This window comes from Solanum verrucosum, unplaced genomic scaffold, assembly GCF_900185275.1.
Source record: "Solanum verrucosum unplaced genomic scaffold, falcon-dt-bn FXZP01000042.1, whole genome shotgun sequence".
Classification (NCBI taxonomy): domain Eukaryota; kingdom Viridiplantae; phylum Streptophyta; class Magnoliopsida; order Solanales; family Solanaceae; genus Solanum; species Solanum verrucosum.
The window spans coordinates 410,755-430,345 of NW_026020230.1; the positions used below are offsets into that span (position 1 = coordinate 410,755).

The following is a 19,591-nucleotide window of genomic DNA, read 5'->3' on the forward strand; positions in this document are numbered from 1 at the left end:
TAGAACAGAAACTTGCAAAGCTCTCATTGGTATTATTGCTTATTTTCCAAAGGATAACTAAAGAGTGTTACAATAACATACCCTGTGTAAATCCCACAAGTGGGTCGAGGGAGGGTAGTGTATGCAACTTTACACTGGTTGTTTCCGATGACCCTTGGGTCAAGTGAAACAAAAGTGATTTATACACAAATTCAAGGCAAAAAAAGCAAATTCAAAATTGAAATATCAATACCATTATATTATCAAACTCTTATACAGCAGCATATTCGCAAATAATCACTTTAGTTTCTTTCTTTTTCATCCTTATTGTTCTTCTCTACTATGATTTGTTTACAAACAGTTTTGAGTTTGTAAACACAAAACGACTAGTTTCTTTTTTTACAGAAAATTTCAAGGGGGGGAAGGATTCTTGAGTAGAATATGAATCCATTGATTACTCCCCCATCATGCGCGCACTCCCTTATAACAACCCCGTGTATGAAGGGAGGAAAACCAAACTCTCCAAGCTCAGCTTAAAAGAACAATCAAACAGATGTCACAAATGGCTAACCTGCCACAACTAAATCACACTCCAGACATTGATGAAACAAACTATTGAGGTAATATAGTATGGATCATCACTTGGTTGTATCGGGATCAAACTTAAGAGCCTCGTTCCATATGAGCTCCTTAATGTCTTCCTCGCTTAGAGATGCTTGTTCAAAGTCGAAATTGAAAGGAGAAGTGCAAACTGGTTCCTCATTTATCTCATGGAGACTTATCATGAATGGATGATTCAATGCATCCTCAACTGCATGCACATGAATGAAATCAATAGAAGAATCGATGAGTAAGAAAAACAAGTTTAGATAAGTAACTTTTTTGATGCAGTGGTTGCCAAAGAGCATACCAGTTATGCGTTTAGCTGGGTCGAAAACCAACATCTTTTCTGCAAGATCAAGAGCTAAAGGAGACACATCTGGGAAATGCTCGGAGATTGGTTGCTTTGGAACTTGAGGCAGCTGCTTGACGTACTTCCTAGCATTGTCACTCCTTAGGAATCCAAGATCAGACTCCTCCGGTGAACCTAATAACTTATTTACAGAAAAGAGAAACATAACAGGCTTCATTGTTAGTCTATAAAGACAATGACAATCAAGTAGATCAACTATAGATGAGCCTTAGTGTTAGTTAATGAATATATATACTACTCCCTCCGTTTCAATTTGTTTATCATACATCCTCTTTTAGTCTGTTTCAAAAAGAACACTTCTTTCCTAATTTGGAAACTTTAATTTAAACATCTCATATGACATGTTTAAGACCACAAGATTCAAAAATCTTCTTTAGTTACGTGCCCTTTCAAACTAAGACACAAATTGAAACGGAGGGAGTAATATCTGGCTAATTTGGAAGGATAAGATACAACAACATATCAGTGTAAGCAGATATACCTTTATGATAAGCCCCAATTGCTGAGCATAGTCTCTGCCGGGGAAAAGAGGCTCTCTCTTAATGAGTTCCATCAAAATGCAACCAACTGACCATATATCAATTGCTGCAGTATATTCAGTACAATTAAGTAGTAACTCGGGTGCCCTATACCATCGAGTAACAACATACTCTGTCATGAAATCTGCCTCTGAAGTGGTTCTAGCAAGCCCAAAATCACAGATCTTCAGGTCACAGTTTGCATTGAGTAGCAAGTTGCTAGGTTTCAGATCCCGGTGAAGAACATTAGCAGAATGTACATACTTGAGCCCACGTAATAATTGATAGAGAAAGTACTGAAAAGCATCATAAAGAGGATGTTACAAAACTGCGCCAAACCAAAGTCAATATTCCGTTGTGCCAATATACAGATTATAACTAGCACATACATCAAAACAATAAAGTGTGGATTTGTTAAATAGGAGAGAAAATGACATAAATGGTCCCTAAACTATTACACTTGGTCTAAAATAGTCCTTTAACTATAACTTAACGGAAATAGTCCTTTAACTATCTACAATCTTGTCAAGTTTGGTCTGTATCTACTTTTTATACAGACCATTAACAAACGCATAATTCAACTACTCTCTCTCTTGATTTTCTTTTTCCCTCTTATTTTCTTTATTGTCGCTGCTACAGTTAAGAAAACCTTGTCAAGTTTGGTGTTGTTTTTGTGCAGTTTTGGGTAGCTTGGTGATGTTTTTTAGTGCAACTTTTATGTAGTTTGGCGTAGTTTCGGTGCTATTTTTTGTGCAGTTTGGTGCAGATATTTTGTAGTCTGATGCAGCAGTTTGGTGTTGATTTTTTGGTGGTTTGATGTTGTTGTCTAATGATGTGTTATGTACAGTTTTATGCTGATTTTTGGGAGTTTTGGTGTTGCAATTTGATCAAAGTTTGATAGTTTTAACTCGAATAAAATAACGACCAACACACAATTGCAGTAAGACAATGGAGAAAAGAATTGGACAAAAGAAAGTAAAGAAACAGTAAGATAATAGAGAAAAAAGTGGAAAAAAGAAAGTCAGGAGATAGAGGTTGAATTAGAATGTAAGTTAATGGTGTTTGTTAACAGTTTTTAAAAAAAAAGTATGTATAGACCAAACTTGACAAGATTGTAGATAGTTAAAGGACTATATCCATTAAGTTTATAGTTAAGGGACTATTTTAGACCTACTGTAATAGTTTAGGGACCATTTATGTCATTTTCTCTTAAATAGGAGTTAGTATAGAATTATTTGAAAATAAGTAGTTGCAAAGATCATTTGTTGATTTTTCTTTTTTTTTGATAACCGATAAATCTCTAAGAGCCAGTGATGCACCATTTGAACTCAATGGATGATTGGCCCCACCAACAAATATGGTAAAGCTTGGTCAGGCAATAGTAGTTCTTTTTTTTTCTTTAGTGGGTAAAAACCTGTATGCAGTAGATGGTGAGAAATTGATAAATTGTGGTGCCATCACAAAAAAAAGGCAGCCCGGTGCACTAAGCTCCTGCTATACGCAGGGTCCGAGGTATGGCTGGTACACAAGGGTCTATTGTACGCAGTTTTACCCTACATTTCTGCCAGAGGTTGTTTCCACAGCTCGACACAAAAGAAGAAAAAGGAAAAGCTGACTTTAGATAAAAACATCCAATTTGAGCCTTCAACATGCAAGTAAACATAACCAATCTCATTCAGATTACTCTAAAATTTTCTCCTGTGTTACTAGAAATCGTGGAATTGTTTTGGAAACAAGCATATATTGCAAATAGCATCAGACACAGGAGGTTACAAAATAAAAACACCATCAACAAACTAGCTAATAAACAAGCTAGTGAAAGGAGTTACTCCCTCCATTCCACTTTATATGGCACTATTTCTTTAGTAGTCCATTCGAAGAAGAATTTCACATTTCTATATTTCCTTAATGACACGGGTGCAACAACATTTTTGGAAAGTCAGAGTAGTTCATTGAACAGTTCTGCTGAGAACGCCATAAAATGTGAAATGAGCTTTCAAATTATGTAGCCATCTTCAAACCTTAAAATGGATAAATTGGAGTGTTGTGCTCGTTGTATACTAGTGAATATTCAAGTTCTATCTCGTTCTCACTAATTCTGTCAAATAAATCCAGAACAGCTACGATGAACAAATTGCTTTTCTTGTTCAAGCACACCATTTGTGCAGGTGCTAGTTTATTAAACTAGCAAGTTGTAACTAAGATCAGGGTAAACTACCCATTTCCACAGTATGCAACTTCATAGCACATCATCGAACAAAGAATCAGTAATATCCAGCAGGTTTGATCTTTTTCATCATGCATCAATTATAATTGTTCGTATAACAAATTACTAAGACATTCTATTCACATTAAAATTGGATTTTCTAATTGTCACAGAGCGATTGTTATTTATACATTATTTAAAAGTTAATGAAAATTGAGCATAAGTAGAGAGGCATACATACTTGACAATGATCTTCTGTGAGGGCCTGTGAAGAGCGTATTATCTGATGCAGATCAGTATCCATTAGCTCATACACAATATACACATCATTGAATTCCTCTCTGTCTGGTGGTCTTACTATATCTTTTATTTTGATGACCTGCAGAACCAGTACACCGATATCAAAATCTAGGAATATTGATAACCAAATTAAAGATTGTACTGAAAAAGACACTATAGGCAAAGTAATAAACTTTGTTTCAGAAACTATTGAGTGAAAACATTATCTTTATCTGCAGATACATGACAGTCAAACTTAAGATTCCATTAGCACTTGGCACAAGCAAACAGAAGATATATACTTGAAAAAGGGAGAAGGGAAGACGAAATGAATCTCAAAGATTAAGCATTATACTAGTTAGCAATTAATTTGAGAATACATTTTCATGATCCATGTGAGAAAGAAGTTTGATCTCGCGAAGAGTCCTCTTTGCATCAATTCTATTTTCAAATGCACTCCCAATTTTTTTGATGGCTATCTCCTCCTTCGTCTCCGAATTCGTAGCACAGCTGCAGCGGAACCCAACAAAATGTTAATTTGCCACTCAATAAGACTAACAAAAATAGAATTCAAATCAAATCAATAATGAAATCCTATAGTTTGACACTTGTTTCTCAATCTCACTAAGGCAAAAGACTTAAATTTTATGCACAACTTTACTCACAACAGAAAAGGGTCTCAATATATGACCCAATCATCGCGCTTTTATATCCTTTGGAGGCTTATCAGACATGCATCTATACATATGAGCTATGGAAGTAACACACAAAAACCCCAAAAATTCTAACAAAAGCACCAACTTTAGGAAAGTTCGATATCCAAAATGCACACACATGAGCTGATCCAGGATAAATGCATTCATTTCTATCAGCTCAGATTATGTTTGTGTGCCTCAACACCAAATTTGAACCCCATCTGACTTTAAACCCTAAATCCGCAATTTACACACCCAAAAGAGTCTTGCAGCAGTTTAACTACACCAATTATGTATAGACATGCCAAGTTTCTGGACCACCCTCTAAATCCTGAATTCGTCTCCGTAGATTCAGCTAGCATTTGGCAATAGATTTTGGGAATCAAATTTTTAAAAAATCTGATCTTCAAATGTTTTCAATTTCCCCAAAACTTACTCAGACCAGTTTCTCAATCTTAGGACCTCCACTCACAAAAAATCCAAATTTCAAAAATCACAACTACAAAAACTCAACTTTTTTCAAATTTCAACATCAAAATCTAATAGCTAGAGCTGAAAAATAAGAATTTTAGGGATGAGTGAAGTACCAGACGATTCCGTAAGCTCCACGGCCTACGGGTTGAATTGGAGGGACATACTTTGAGGTAACTTCAAAGAAGTTACCCACAACATTGTACTCAACATATTTGCCATCCCGAGTTGGAATTCCTTTGATTTCCACTGAATTTTCAATGTTTTCAGCATCCATTTCTGCTCTCTTCGTAACCCTTTTTTGCTTCTGGCAGAATTCGATTTGGAATGTGAAGAATCTCAGAGCTCTGTTCAAGAAATAGCAGAAAAAGCTATGGGGGAAGTGCGAACGGATACAAAATGAGTGGACCCGACCCGATTTTTGTTGGGCTTTTTGAGTTTGAATTTTGAAAGGGATTCCCTCCCTCCTCACTCCCCCGCCCCCCCAATTACTCTGTCCGTCCTAATTTTGGATACGATCGATATTTAGGAAAGTAAGAAATTTATGATTATTAATTACTATATGATAAAATTTAAAGTTAGATGTACTTACTACATAGGCGGACCTATATGGTGAGGAGGAGTAATCGTGTGTACCTGTTAATTTTGAAAAAAATTTGGTATATATAACTTGAGATTTTATCAGATACGCTAAGACACAAAATAAGTTGGGTGTATGGTTTGAAATAGCTACTAAGTTCCTTTTTTCGACTTGAATGGCATGGGATAAAAAGTTTTACCAACACGGGTTATTTAATTCATATTTATACATTAATATACTAATTTTATGTGTTTTTAATAAAATTATCGAACAAAGTAATAATATGCTTTAACTAATATGCATCTATCCTTCATGATATATATATTTATTGTCTTTGAATTTCAAATCTACCTCTAGTAGTTACTAAGAATAAGAAGTAGTTATTTATTTTTTTTGAGATTAATTAAAAAGAAAAGAGCAAGATTAATTGAAACAGATGAATAGAATAACGCATGGTTTCATATGTTTGTGAAGGAGTAGTTTAGTATATTTGGTTCACATGACAAAAATGAGATATACAAGAAAATTAGAAGGATAAATATATCATTTTATCTTAGAATTCTACTCTCAAATTATAATTACAATGACAATATATTTAAAATAATCCCATATGTGAAATTATATTGTCAGATTTATTGCTCCTTATAAAAATATGATATAATATACCACAATTATAATACGAATATGTATCACACAACCATAGGACAATAATATATTTTTATTTATACTAGATAATTTTAAGCCTGTGATACGAGCCCAATATAATGAAAGGCCCATTTACAGGGCCAATATTACAATATTATATATATTTATAATAGAAATTTAATTAGTTTTCAAAAAGAAAAATTATTATGACATTTTCAAATAAACATGATAAAATTATAATAAAATATCAGACTCTCCAGTGGTCATTATAACATCATGTGTCAAATATATATATTCGAATTAAATAATTAATTTAATGGCATTCTTTTTTTATTTTATTTGAAAATTATTCAAGAGAATAGATTAAAATTATTCTCAATATATTAACAATTTTCATATGAAGCAATAAAGTCTATTATTCACCTATAAATTAATTTTGAATACACTTATAAATTTGTTTTAAAGGTGTTTAACAAACAAAAGTAACGACCTACTTGATGAAAATTAGAATGAATCATCTCATTATTTACAAAGTGATAAAGGATAAAAAAAAAGTTATGACTTTATATCTTGTCTTTATATTCATTAAAATTAGGAGAACAATCTAGTATAGTAACAAAAGATTTGTTTTCTAAAGTAATTTATATACCCGATGAATGAATGTTTTACCTCAAATAATGAGATGTTAAAAATATTAACAAAAGTTAATATAATATAGATTGCAGTAATTTAACATAAGGTAGTTAAAATAATAATTTATATAACTTGCTAAAAATAATTTTAACTGATGATAAAATAATAGTACTTAATAAATAATATATGTTTCTCAATAAATTATATAATGACATATATGTTATGTGAAATTTTGGGATTATACATAAAAAGAGAAATCAAGTAAATTAGATACTTCAAAAAGTATCTTTACAATCCAGAAAGAAAAGCAACGCCATAAAATTGAAAAGTCTAAAGAGAACCAAAGAAAAGGACATAACATGCTCCGAAATTTTTAAAAATTTTGTTCTTGAAGAGCTTGCTCACTAATTGCATTCTTTATGAATTACGCCTTTTGAGAATTGCAATTGTGATTGATATTGGATTTAACATATTAACTGGTTCATTATCATATTCATTAGAATGTTTGGAAAATGTGGATCAATTGAATTTTGTTGAAAATTTGTTATATGGACAAGTTCCAGAAGTGATGTGTTCACTAAGAAATAGTGAATTCTACTTTTGTCTTATAATTGTTTTACAAAAGTAGGGCCATTAGGGAATAGATGAAAAATGAAGTTCTTAATGTTGAAAAAATTGTGTTATTAGTCTTCCTAATAAGAGATTTATACTGAAGTGTGTAATATTTAGAACTATTTAATTTTCTTGATATCATTCTTGGTAGATTTTTGTTAGCGTGAAATTACATTTTTACCCTTGATCATAATTCACTTAATATATAAAAAGATGTTTCTAGAATTATTTACTATCTTTCTTAATAGATTTTTGTTAGGATGAAATTATATTTTTACCCTTGGTCGTCCTACATATTATTAATTTTTATCACACTTATTTCTTTTCAAGTATATTAATTAGAGCCAAAATAAAGGTGAAAATAATTAATTGATAATGAATTTTTATATTAAAGTAGGCATTTTTGATAAGCATAATGAATAGAAAAAAATATTAAGCATTAAATTAAAGTAATAGTAAAATAGAGTAATGAATAGATATTACAATAACTCACAAAAGAAAAAAAAGTGAAGTAATAACAAAATAAGTTAATGGTAATAACAATAACAAAAGATGTTTCTAGAACTATTTAATTTTCTTGGTATCATTCTTGGTAGATTTTTGTTAGCGTGAAATTACATTTTTATCCTTGATCATAATTCACTTAATATATAAAAAGATGTTTCTAGAATTATTTACTATCTTTTTTAATAGATTTTTGTTAGAATGAAATTACATTTTTATCCTTAATCGTCCTACCACTTCACTCTTCTATATAATAGAAATATATAAATGACAAATGTATCAAACATGTCATTTAGCAAGTCAACGTGTTTAGTTAAAGATTACTGTATTAAGTAAGATATGACGACCAAGTAAACTTCATTTTCTGTTTGATTACTTTTATCTTATTATAATTTAGCCAAATTATTATTCCCTCCTTTTATTTATACGGTCAAGGGACATTAATGATAAAAGAAAAGGGATCGTCATTGGTGTATAATAGAGTTTTTCTATCAAATATTCAAGGCTAGAAGATCTCTAGAAAATACTATATAACATGTCGTGAACTAAAATATTGAACAGACCACTAATTCAAAGAGGAGAAGTTTCCTGAAACAGTTAAGGGGAAGCCAAAATGAAAGGAAAGCTACTAGGCCGATCTTTGATGTATTTTGAACTAACGTATAAAGTGCAAAAAACTTATTTTTGCTTTTCGCATGCCAACCATGTCAAGTATATTAAAAATAGATTATTATTTATATATATATATATCTATTTTAATAAATTGAGATGTTCTTATTATTAAAAGAAATTACTTTTAAAATTAATTAAAGTAATAATAGTCGAATATATATTTTCAAAATCTAAGAATAATAATTATGAGATAACCTAATTTTAAATCAAACAACCCCTAAGTTTGTAACGAACATTTTAAAAAATACTATAGAATAGTATAATTACAATAATAACACAACTTATCGACGTTAACCCTTACTGAAAAAATGTGGCCGTAATCGTTGACAACTCATTCAAGAGGTACCTTAACTATAGCTTCTTCATTCTATATCTAATAGTATTATACTATTTGACTTAGGTCATTGCTTGCGTTAGGGTCGAGGCTATATTGTAAGAATTAAATCTATCATTTTCTTATATATGGTAATTAAAGAGGATACCAACCAAAAATTGACTAATTTAATTATTTTGATTCCACAATCAAAACTCAAAAGAAGAAGAAACTAACAAGAATAGAAAAAGAAAACGACTTATAATACTTTCGTGTAGGTTTTTGTAACTTACTTCCATCAAATCTTAGAAAATAAACATGAAAAGTATGGTTAGAAAGTGCATAATAATTAGACATTGAAATGGGAGTTTAGACATAAATTGAATGATATTTAAAAAGTGTATTTGAATTTAAAAGTTAAAATTGTATTTAAGCAAGCATGTATTCTACTTTTAAAAGAAAAAAAAATTGTTAGAAAAGAACTCCAATTGAAAATACTATGTTAAAAAAAATTAAAAGTTGTATGTGGCAGAATTGGGTTGGTCAGTAAAAACATTCTAAAATTAAAAGTTGGTAGAAACGAAGATGGTGCAATAAATGTGTAATTTAGGAGAGTTAGATTAGAAATGGAGAAACATAAGGTGGGATTGACTTCAATGGAGGACCAAAAGTAAGATTGAGATGATTCGAACATGTAAAAAATAGATGTATGAATTTTCTAGTGCAAAGGTGAGGGAGTGATTTTCTAAAGGTAGATTGAAAAAACATCAAAAAAACTAATTAAATAAAATATGATTCGGTATTAGCTTATCGAAGACATGAATTTAGATAAGGAATAGTAGAGAGCACAACGTTATTTCATATTTGTCCTTTGATTTTGTTGCTACCTGTTTTTTTTTAATTATTATTTTACTTGGAGATAGAAGACAAGTTTGTCACTTCTTTATATTTTACTCGAACAAAGTGACTGTTCCACAAGTAGTCAAAATAATGCAATTCATCTCAAAGTGAGACTTATACAATTCAAATATAGTCTTTGTTCATCCTCTAATCTTTGTAAACTTGGACAATTTATCACATTAAAACATGGTAAATATTTAATATTCCAAATTCCAAGATTTCTTCCTACGACTGATATTGAAATAGAAAAACAAAATTTCATTGATCTACTAGTAGATCTATGCTACAAAAAATTAGTTAGTAATATAATTGGCAAAATTGATGCAAGAAGGTGTGAACTAGAATTTAACTAGACAATACATAAATTTGTTCATAATTAATTCTTGCGTTACTCTAATCAACCATCAACGCCTCTTTAACTAGTAAATTCACATTCAACTATAAATTAACAATATTCCCAAATAAGAAAAGAAACTCAAAATTTACCTTTTCCACCCTCAATTAAACTAAAAAAAAAATAACAATACATTTAAACAACAAAAAGGCTCATTTCTATTTCATATAATCAATAGATCACACTCTCTTGAAATTTAAAAAAAAAAGTAAAAATAAAGAAATTTTAATCAAATAAATAAAGGTCTACTATAAGCTTGAAGCTATGAGGCAAAAAAAAACAGGGGAAACAGAATTTCCCATTATTATTTACATAAAACTTCCTCAGCTTCAAAATAGAATAAAAATTCATCATCTATATGATCCATCAGAAACAACACCAGACTCAAAACTAACCGGAGATTCTCCCGGAGTTTTTTCATTCCTCTTTTTGTTTTCCGATCCACCGTAAACAAATTCCGCTACAGATTCAATCAAAGAATTCACAATTTTCACCTTTATTTGTCCTCGTTTTGGTGGAGGAAGATAACTTTGCTTCTTCTTGTTCTTGTACTGTTCTTCCATTTTATTTTTTCTACGAAGAAGAGATTGTGAATAATAAACTAATTTTGTGGAGAGAACAGAGACTTAACAGTGAAGAAATTAAGAGAAGTTTTTTAGTGATTTTTGCTGAAATGGCCACATATAAATAGCAGTTTTAGTGAGGACTAAAAGTGTAAATTTGAAATACTTGTTGAACAAGGGTGCTACAGTGCAGTGATAGAGTGCCAGTTGCTTAGCTCACTAACCTATTATTAATGACGTTTTATTTATTTATTAATAATTTCTTTAAAATAATCTAGAGTATTATGAGTTTTTCCTATAATTATTTGATATTCGGAATTTGCTATTGTTCAATTGATTTAAATTTACGTTAAGTGAAAGAGTGTGCTGTATGTAAAAATTTCTTATAAAACTAAATTCTTAAATAAATTTCCAAAAGAATGGCTTTCTTTTTAGTTTGTTTAAAAAAGAATGATTCTTTTTTTTATTTAGCAACATTTTAACTTCGACTTGCAAGTGACATATTTAAGGCCACAAAATTAAAAGATATTTTGGTACATTTGACATAGCTTTAATTTAGAATCACAAGATTAAAAAGTCTTTTTTATTTTCTTAAACTCCATTCCAAATCAAACTAGATCATTCTTTTCGAAACGGAGGCTTATTAGAAGTTGACTTCTTTTATTGTTTTGTTTATTAGGAAGAATACTTGCTTAATCATTAAGAAATGGAAAATTCTAGAAGAATAATCCAATTTTCCCAGTTCACCAGTCAACACACACACAAACTAAAAAAGAAAAAATAAGAAAAAATCATCACATTAAAGAAAAATTTTCGAAGTTATAATATGAAGAATTAGTTGAAAATGAAAGTTCAAATTTTCATTTGATTATAAATTTTGAAGTTAAAAATTTCAAATTTTTTAGTTATGATTTTTAAAATTTGAAGTTGTAGTTGGACGTGTATTTTTAGTTGAAAAAGTTTTGTTGAGTGGAATTGAAACGTGAAAATATTAAAAAATAATATTTTTAAAACTTGAACTGATTTCATTACCAAACAGATTATTTAAAAATAAATTTTCACAATCTAAATCTAAAATTAATAGCAAATGTTTTTGTTGAAAGAAGTTTTTATGTAGTTTATAGGATGATTGTTAAATTATATTATAATTATTTTGATTTTTCACCCTGTATAGTATTTTTGTTTGAATCCGACTAATCAAGATTTATTCTGTGTAGGGTCTCATTCGAAAGGAAATGCTCCAAATACAACCCCATTTGGGGAGAAGCGCCCACTACCAAGAATTATTCATACAGACGTTTCAAACTCGATATCTCTAGTTAAGAAGGAACAACGTTATTCGCTACTGATATGGTTAAATTGTAAATAAATTGAGGCTAAAAAAATAAAAAGATGTTGAAAGAAATGGTTCAATAATTGCAAATTTGCTAAAAGTGACAGTTTGACAATTTTTTTCCTGTCCAGGTCAATCGGACTGTACCGGCTCAGCCCAAGTATGATTTCTTGGTCTGGGCTGATTATGGGCCCCTTGTTTGGGTCGAATCCTGGGTTTGGCCACTCATTGTTCCATATCGTTTAATTAGAAACTACGTAATCAGACATACTCTATTATCGTATATACTATGACATATTCTTTTATAATATTACATATAAATTATCACTAATTAAGAGTTTTCTATCATATATTAAGGAAGATACATGTATTTTTGCTATCAGATATACTAAAATAGGGAGAGACGCAAGTGAGATGGGGAGGGAGGTGAGCGAGATGGGAAGGGAGGCGAGTGGGATAGGGAGGAAGGCAAGTGATATATGTGAATCACACTAGATATATACCAAATACATACATTCACATGTATTTGGGATGTATTTGGATACATACCAGAGTTGCGAGTGAGATGGCAGAGAGCTGAGGGAAGTGAGCGAGATTTGTAATGTATATCAGATACATCGAATCCATTTGGATACTAGAACAAATTACACCTAATTTTGATTCTATGTATCCCGAGATACATGTATTTAGACGTATATGAAGCACAAAAATTTGATAAGATATGTAATATTGTAAACTAGAATGTATCTATATAGTTAGGTCCTAAACTAGTGAAATTTGGGTAAGTTAACACGAATTTTAAATATTTCACAAAATAGCAAGTTTATTACTAACATTATAGCATGTCGTTAAAATTGCTTAGATGCAAACTAATTTAAAAATCATTATCCCAAAATTGCTATTAAAAATGATTTGTACTATGTTTTGTTATGTAAGCCAATATGGAGTAAATATCTTATGATTGCCACGAATCATAAGATGTAGGTGGAAGTGACAGTTTATTAATTATTAGAAAAAAGATTTATTGACTTTAATAGTTACTCAAAATATTTTTTCTCTTTTACTTCAACTATATATGGTCAATTAGTTTGAAAATTAAACTATGTAAAACTTTTTCAAAATCTATAAAGGAAGCAAAGACTGACCTGCAACTTTCATGTTTATTTCCAATGAATTCAATTCAACTAAATTCATACTCAGACAACCTTATCTTTTTTTTACTAAAAATATAACACTACTAGTACAATTTCAATAGACTGGTGTGAATGCAGAATTTTTCTTGATTAGGATAGGAAAATGACAAATTAGCTACTTTAGTACTTCACCAACCATGGTATAGTCAAGTGTAATCTCATAAATAATTTTCGATTGATTCTCTGCCTTCTTTAAAATATATTCTAAATAATTTATGTAGGTCAAGCTTCTTTTTCAAGGACTATTTGAGGGTTATTCTCCTTTCGAGTAAATTAAATTACTTTATCTCAAATATCTTTTGATAGACTCTTGACTCTAAAAAAACATTTTTCAAAAATAGATAAAGAATTTGAAGAAGTTTATTAAAAAAAAAAAGATGACAAATTAAAAGTTCAAATATCAATTTTCCAGCTAAGTACATAAGACTACACATTGCAATTAGTATTTTCAAAGATTTTTTTTTGTTTTTGAAGATATATGAGGATCAAGTTAATGGGAGGGGGGATGAACCTAGTCCTAGATTAATTTGAAGTATTTTTACTTCATTCTAGATGTTACTACAATTCCTTCTAGAAGCTTTAATAATTAGCTAATCATAAAATAAAAAGAAACTAAATAATTCATTTGTCTCTAATTACTTGTCCACTTTTCATTTTTTAGTTGTTCCTAATTATTTGTCAATTTCGACAAATCAAGAAAGGATAATTTTTTTTACCTATTATACCTCAATTAATTACTTGAAAAAGGTAAAACTTTTTGGAAATTTTAAATATTTAATTCATCTAATTCATAATTAATATAGGTAAAATGATAAACTCATTATGTTAATCATTATTTTTTTTATAGGTGTGTCAATTCAAAAGTTGACAAGTAATTAGGGATAGAGGGAGTATGTCCAAAATCACTTGATCACTTACTAAATCAAGATAAAATTAATTAAAAAAATTCTATTTTACCCCTATAATTAATACTCCCTCCGTCCCTATTTACTTGTCCATATTTCCTCTTTTAGATGTCCCTATTTACTTGTCCATTTTGACAAATCAAGAAAGGACAAAAAAAAATTTCCTATTATACCCTCATTTAAACTTCTTGAAAATTTAAACTTCCCCCAACATTGATTAGTTATCTTGAATAAATTTATTTTGGAATCATAATTAATAAGGGCAAAATTGTAACTTCACTATGCTAATCATTGTTGCCTTAATATGTGTGTCATTTCTAAAGTGGACAACTAAATAAGGACGGAGGGAATATTCATCATCATGTTTTATGTTCCCATAATTTCTCTGGAAGTTTAAACAAAATTAAAGTTCCCAAACAACTTTATTTTTTCAAAGAGTTCATTAAATGCTTAATTATTCTTTTGTACTCTTGCTCTCACCGATTTTGTAGTACTTATAATATAATTGTTTAAGAACAAGTGTACACGTGAACAATAAAAAATAGCTTATAAAGTGAGAACATGAATTTAACACGAATATCAAACAAAATAATGGAGTGACAAGTATAGTTAATCTGCTAATTTTTGGAAAGAAGAAAAGTGTTTCACCATGTATTGTTATTAATATAAATATGCATAAGTTTTAATGATATCTTTTGTATGCCTTGTGTCATCATAAATTATCTTGATATCCATTAATATGGATAAAAAGTAAATTAACTAATTTAAGTATTGTATAATATGAGACAGAGAGAGTAATAAGAAAGTATTAAATTTACAATATGCACTCTCAGGTCTAACTATGATGTACAGCTAATAAGTTGGAAATTTTCTCGAAAAAGTTGCATTCACATTTTGTATCAATTCAATTCAACTTATTTCACACAGCGTCTTTCTTTTGACCAAAGAACAATTTCTTTTGTAAGTATGTGAAATAGACCAGTGTCCAAATAGAAAAAGGCAAAATAAATAAATAAATAAATATATAACTTTAAAGGAAATGAAAAAACATAATCCTTTACGATTTGAATAATAAAAAATTGATCCTACACACTAAAAATTGAAAATAACACTTTATATCATTCTTTTTTGTATTATATCCATCATGTTATTTTTTTTGAATAAAACATTTTAACTATTTATTATGGAATTAAATTGGGGATCAAGAACCAAAGAACGACTCGGAATCACTATTTTTTATATGAAAATACTCCATCGTTCACTTTTACTTTTTTAATATTTTAAAAAAATAAAAGTTTTGTTTTTAATATATCAAAGAAAAATTTCCATTTTTCAACAAAATTATATATCAATGTATATAAGTATTATAAAATATTTATAATTATTGTTTATAAATGTATTGTAAATCGACAAATAAAAGTCAACAGTGTAACACTTGGAATCTGGCAATCTGTCGATTTTGAAGTATTCCCCCCATTTCATATTAATTGAATTGTTGAGATATTTTTCAAATTAATTTAATTGTTTAGTTTTCAAAACTATATTTAGTGTGTTCTTCCAATTTTATCCTTCATTAGTTAGTATTATTAGTGTGATTAATTATTATTTAGTTATTTTAATCATAAATTTGACAATAATTAATAAGGGTAAAAATGGAAAACTATGTTCAATTTATATCTTAATCTACTTTTCTTAAAGGGTGTGAAACACCTCAAAAATTCAATTAATATGGAATGGAGGGAGTACTATGTTTTTAATTGGAGTGTAATTCAGACAGTGATTGTCATGTGGAGGGTGGTCTTATATTTTGTTTTATTCGGTATTCAATACATTGAAGTCTTTGAAAAGTAACGTTTTCTATCAAGAATTTTTTCATACCTAAGATTTGAATTCGAGACTGATCTTGTATCATTATCACTAGGATGTCTTCTTTTTTGTTTTTAAGAAAAAACAAAAAATTAATGAAAGGTCCATTAAGATGTCTCATAAGTGCTGGCTAGTATGAGTTATCGTTACCAACAAGGATTCTGATGGAGTGATAAATATTCATTCATCCTTTATTAAAGATTTCAATTTTGAGTTTCATTCGATACAAAATCGCTTTTGTTGAAAGCGATTTACCCCACATCTTTCAATATGAATTTTATAATAGTCAAACGAGCAAAGTTTCTATTAACATGAGTATGAATTGCCATTTCTTTTGCTTATGCAAATGGAGCAAGTCCATTTCAAGTTGGATAAATATATACCAAAAATCACTTGTACTTTTCTCCTAAGTTTCTTACTACTCCCTCCGTCCCTAATTACTTGTCATTTTTTCCCTTTTTAGTTGTCTCTCAATTAATTATTTTGAAAAATGTAGAACTTCTTGAAAATCTTAAAGTTTTTAATTAATCAACTTCATAATTAATAGGGGTAAAATGGTGAACTCACTATGACAATTATTATTTTCATAAGTATGTCAATTCAAAAGTGACAAGTAATTAGGGACGGGGGAGTAATAACTAAGTGATCTTTTCATAATGAGTAAACACTCTTTTTTACATGTGCCAATGTTTTTTTAATTTCTTATCGTTAATATTTAAAGGCAAATAATAGATTTTACCTCACTTGATGCCTAGTGTTGTTGAACATAGTAATAATTTTGTAATTTTATCATGAAAATAAATGAACATTCAATAAGATGTATCTCCAAAATGCCGGCTAATTAGTATGGAAGGAATATTGACTTTTATATGCACTTACTAAATAGTACTATTTTCTCTATTCAAATTTGTATGAGTTGGTTAGAGTTGATATGAAATTTTTAAAACTGTGATCTATAATACATTAGATATTTGTTTGTCTACCAATCATTTTATTATGATAAAATAGACATTTTAAACTCTTTTAAAGTTTAAGTATTATTAGATATAGAACTATGTCATTTTTTTTCTAAAATAAATTGAAATGAAAGTAAGTCATATAAATTAGGTACTTCTCAAGCAAATTACTGAGGTACTTAAAAAATATTTAATATAAATTAAAGGGTACTTTTTGATTATTATCCTTTTAATTATTCTATCAGAAAATAAAGTAATTAAAAATTCTATTAAATAAAAAGTAAACACAAAAAAAAGTACCATAATTTTTAAAATTCTTAAGCAATTCACTTTTTTTATTATGAAAAAATCTCAATAATTCACATAATACTGTCTGAATATGATTTACAGCTATTCAGTTGGAAATAAAATTCTTTTATAAGCTGCACGTTTTAATAATAAAAATAAAAATTGAGAAGCAACTTTCACATTTTTTTTATAAATAAAATAATGAATTTCAACTTATTTCACTCACGTTTCCTACACCAACCTTATCTTTTTTCTTTTGACCAAAATCAACTAATCACTAGAGTATGTTTTATATTTTATGATTGGTAAGATTTTTACTGAAAAAGACTACTTTTTAATAATAGAAAAAGTACTCCTAGTAGGTGTCTCTTTTTTTTAAAAAAAATATACATATAAATAATATTAATAGAGTACTTTTAAATTAATACTATAAAGATTTGTACTACTTTTTATTATTATTATTATTATTATTATTATTATTAATTACAAACAAATTCAATGGTCATATTCACTAAATCAGCAAGTGTGAATACGAAATACTTTCATCACATTTTTTAGTCGAGTTTTTCTAATTAAACTTGTCTAGTTCAATGTAAATGACTAGTGTTAGCTATTATATAAGAATGGATTTATTTAATGCGCATACAAAGGATATTTATTGTGGGTTTTGTGAAAGATAACGATTACAAATTATGTTAGTGACAAATCAATAACAAAGAATAGTTATTTAAAAACTAACTTTATGATTTAATTTGGTAAAAATTAAAAAAAGTTCTCCTACTTACATTTTCACTTTTAAAATTATAGTTAAAATGCATTTAATCATGAACATTATTTTAATCACAGAAAATAGCCTAAAATACCTATAATGTGTGAGAAATAATTCAAAAAAAACCTCTATTTATCTATCAATCTACCTAACCTATTTATTATTATTATTTTACTTGTGGAGATAAAAGACAAGTTTGTCACTTCTTTATATTTTACTCAAACAAAGTGACTATTCCACAAGTAGTTAAAATAATGCAATTCATCTCAAAGTGAGACTTATACAATTCAAATATGGTCTTTGTTCATCCTCTATTCTTGTAAACTTGCACAATTTATCACATCAAAACATGGTGAATATTTACTATTCCAAATTCCAAGATTTCTTCCTACGACTGATATTGAAATAGAAAAACAAAATTTCATTGATCTGCTATTGACAACAAGCATATCTATGCTACAAAAAATTAGTTAGTAATATAATTGGCAAAATTGATACAAGAAGGTGTGACCTAGAATTTAACTAGACAATACATAAATCTGTTCATAATTAATTCTTGCGTTACTCTAATCAACCATCAACGCCTCTTTAACTAGTAAATTCACATTCAAAGAGATAAAATTTACCTTTTCCACTCTCCATTAAACTAAAAAAAATAACAATAGATTTAAACAACAAAAAGGCTCATTTCTATTTCATATAATCAACAGATCATACACTCTTGATTTATTTTTTTTTAAAAAAAGAACTAAAAATAAAGAAATTTTAATTAAATAAATAAAGGTATACTATAAGCTTGAAGCTATGAGGAAAAAAAACAGGGGAAACAGAATTTCCCATTATTATTTACATAAAACTTCCTCAACTTCAAAATAGAAATAAACATTCATCATCTATATGAACCATCAGAATCAACACCAGAATCAAAACTAATCGGAGATCCTCCCGGAGTTTTTTCATTCCCCTTTTTGTTTTCCAATCCACCATAAACAAAATCCGCTACAGATTCAATCAAAGAATTCACAATTTTCACCTTTATTTGTCCTCGTTTTGGTGGAGGAAGATAACTTTGCTTCTTCTTGTTCTTGTACTGTTCTTCCATTTTTTTTTTCTTACGAAGAAGAGATTGTGAATAATAAACTAATTTTGTGGAGAGAACAGAGAAAAAACAGAGACTTAAGAGTGAAGAAAGAAATGGCCACATATAAATAGCAGTTTTGGTGAGGACTAAAAGTGTAAATTTGAAATACTTGTTGAACAAGGCTGCTACGGTGCAGTGATAGAGTGACAGTTGCTTAGCTCACTAACTTATTATTAATGACGTTTTATTTATTTATTAATAAT

The 19,591-nt window shown here is 28.9% G+C and overlaps 1 protein-coding gene across 1 annotated transcript; it reads right to left on the minus strand.

The window, feature by feature from the left end:
- Window positions 1-210: 210 nt before the first annotated feature.
- LOC125832017 (mitogen-activated protein kinase homolog NTF6) lies at window positions 211-5,665 on the minus strand. Its single transcript, XM_049511143.1, has 6 exons — window positions 5,238-5,665; window positions 4,336-4,465; window positions 3,918-4,055; window positions 1,434-1,766; window positions 890-1,073; window positions 211-790 (listed from the first exon to the last, which is right to left on the minus strand). Exons 1-6 carry the CDS (start codon window positions 5,396-5,398, stop codon window positions 618-620), a joined length of 1,119 nt encoding a protein of 372 aa, XP_049367100.1. The 5' UTR covers window positions 5,399-5,665; the 3' UTR covers window positions 211-617.
- Window positions 5,666-19,591: the final 13,926 nt, after the last annotated feature.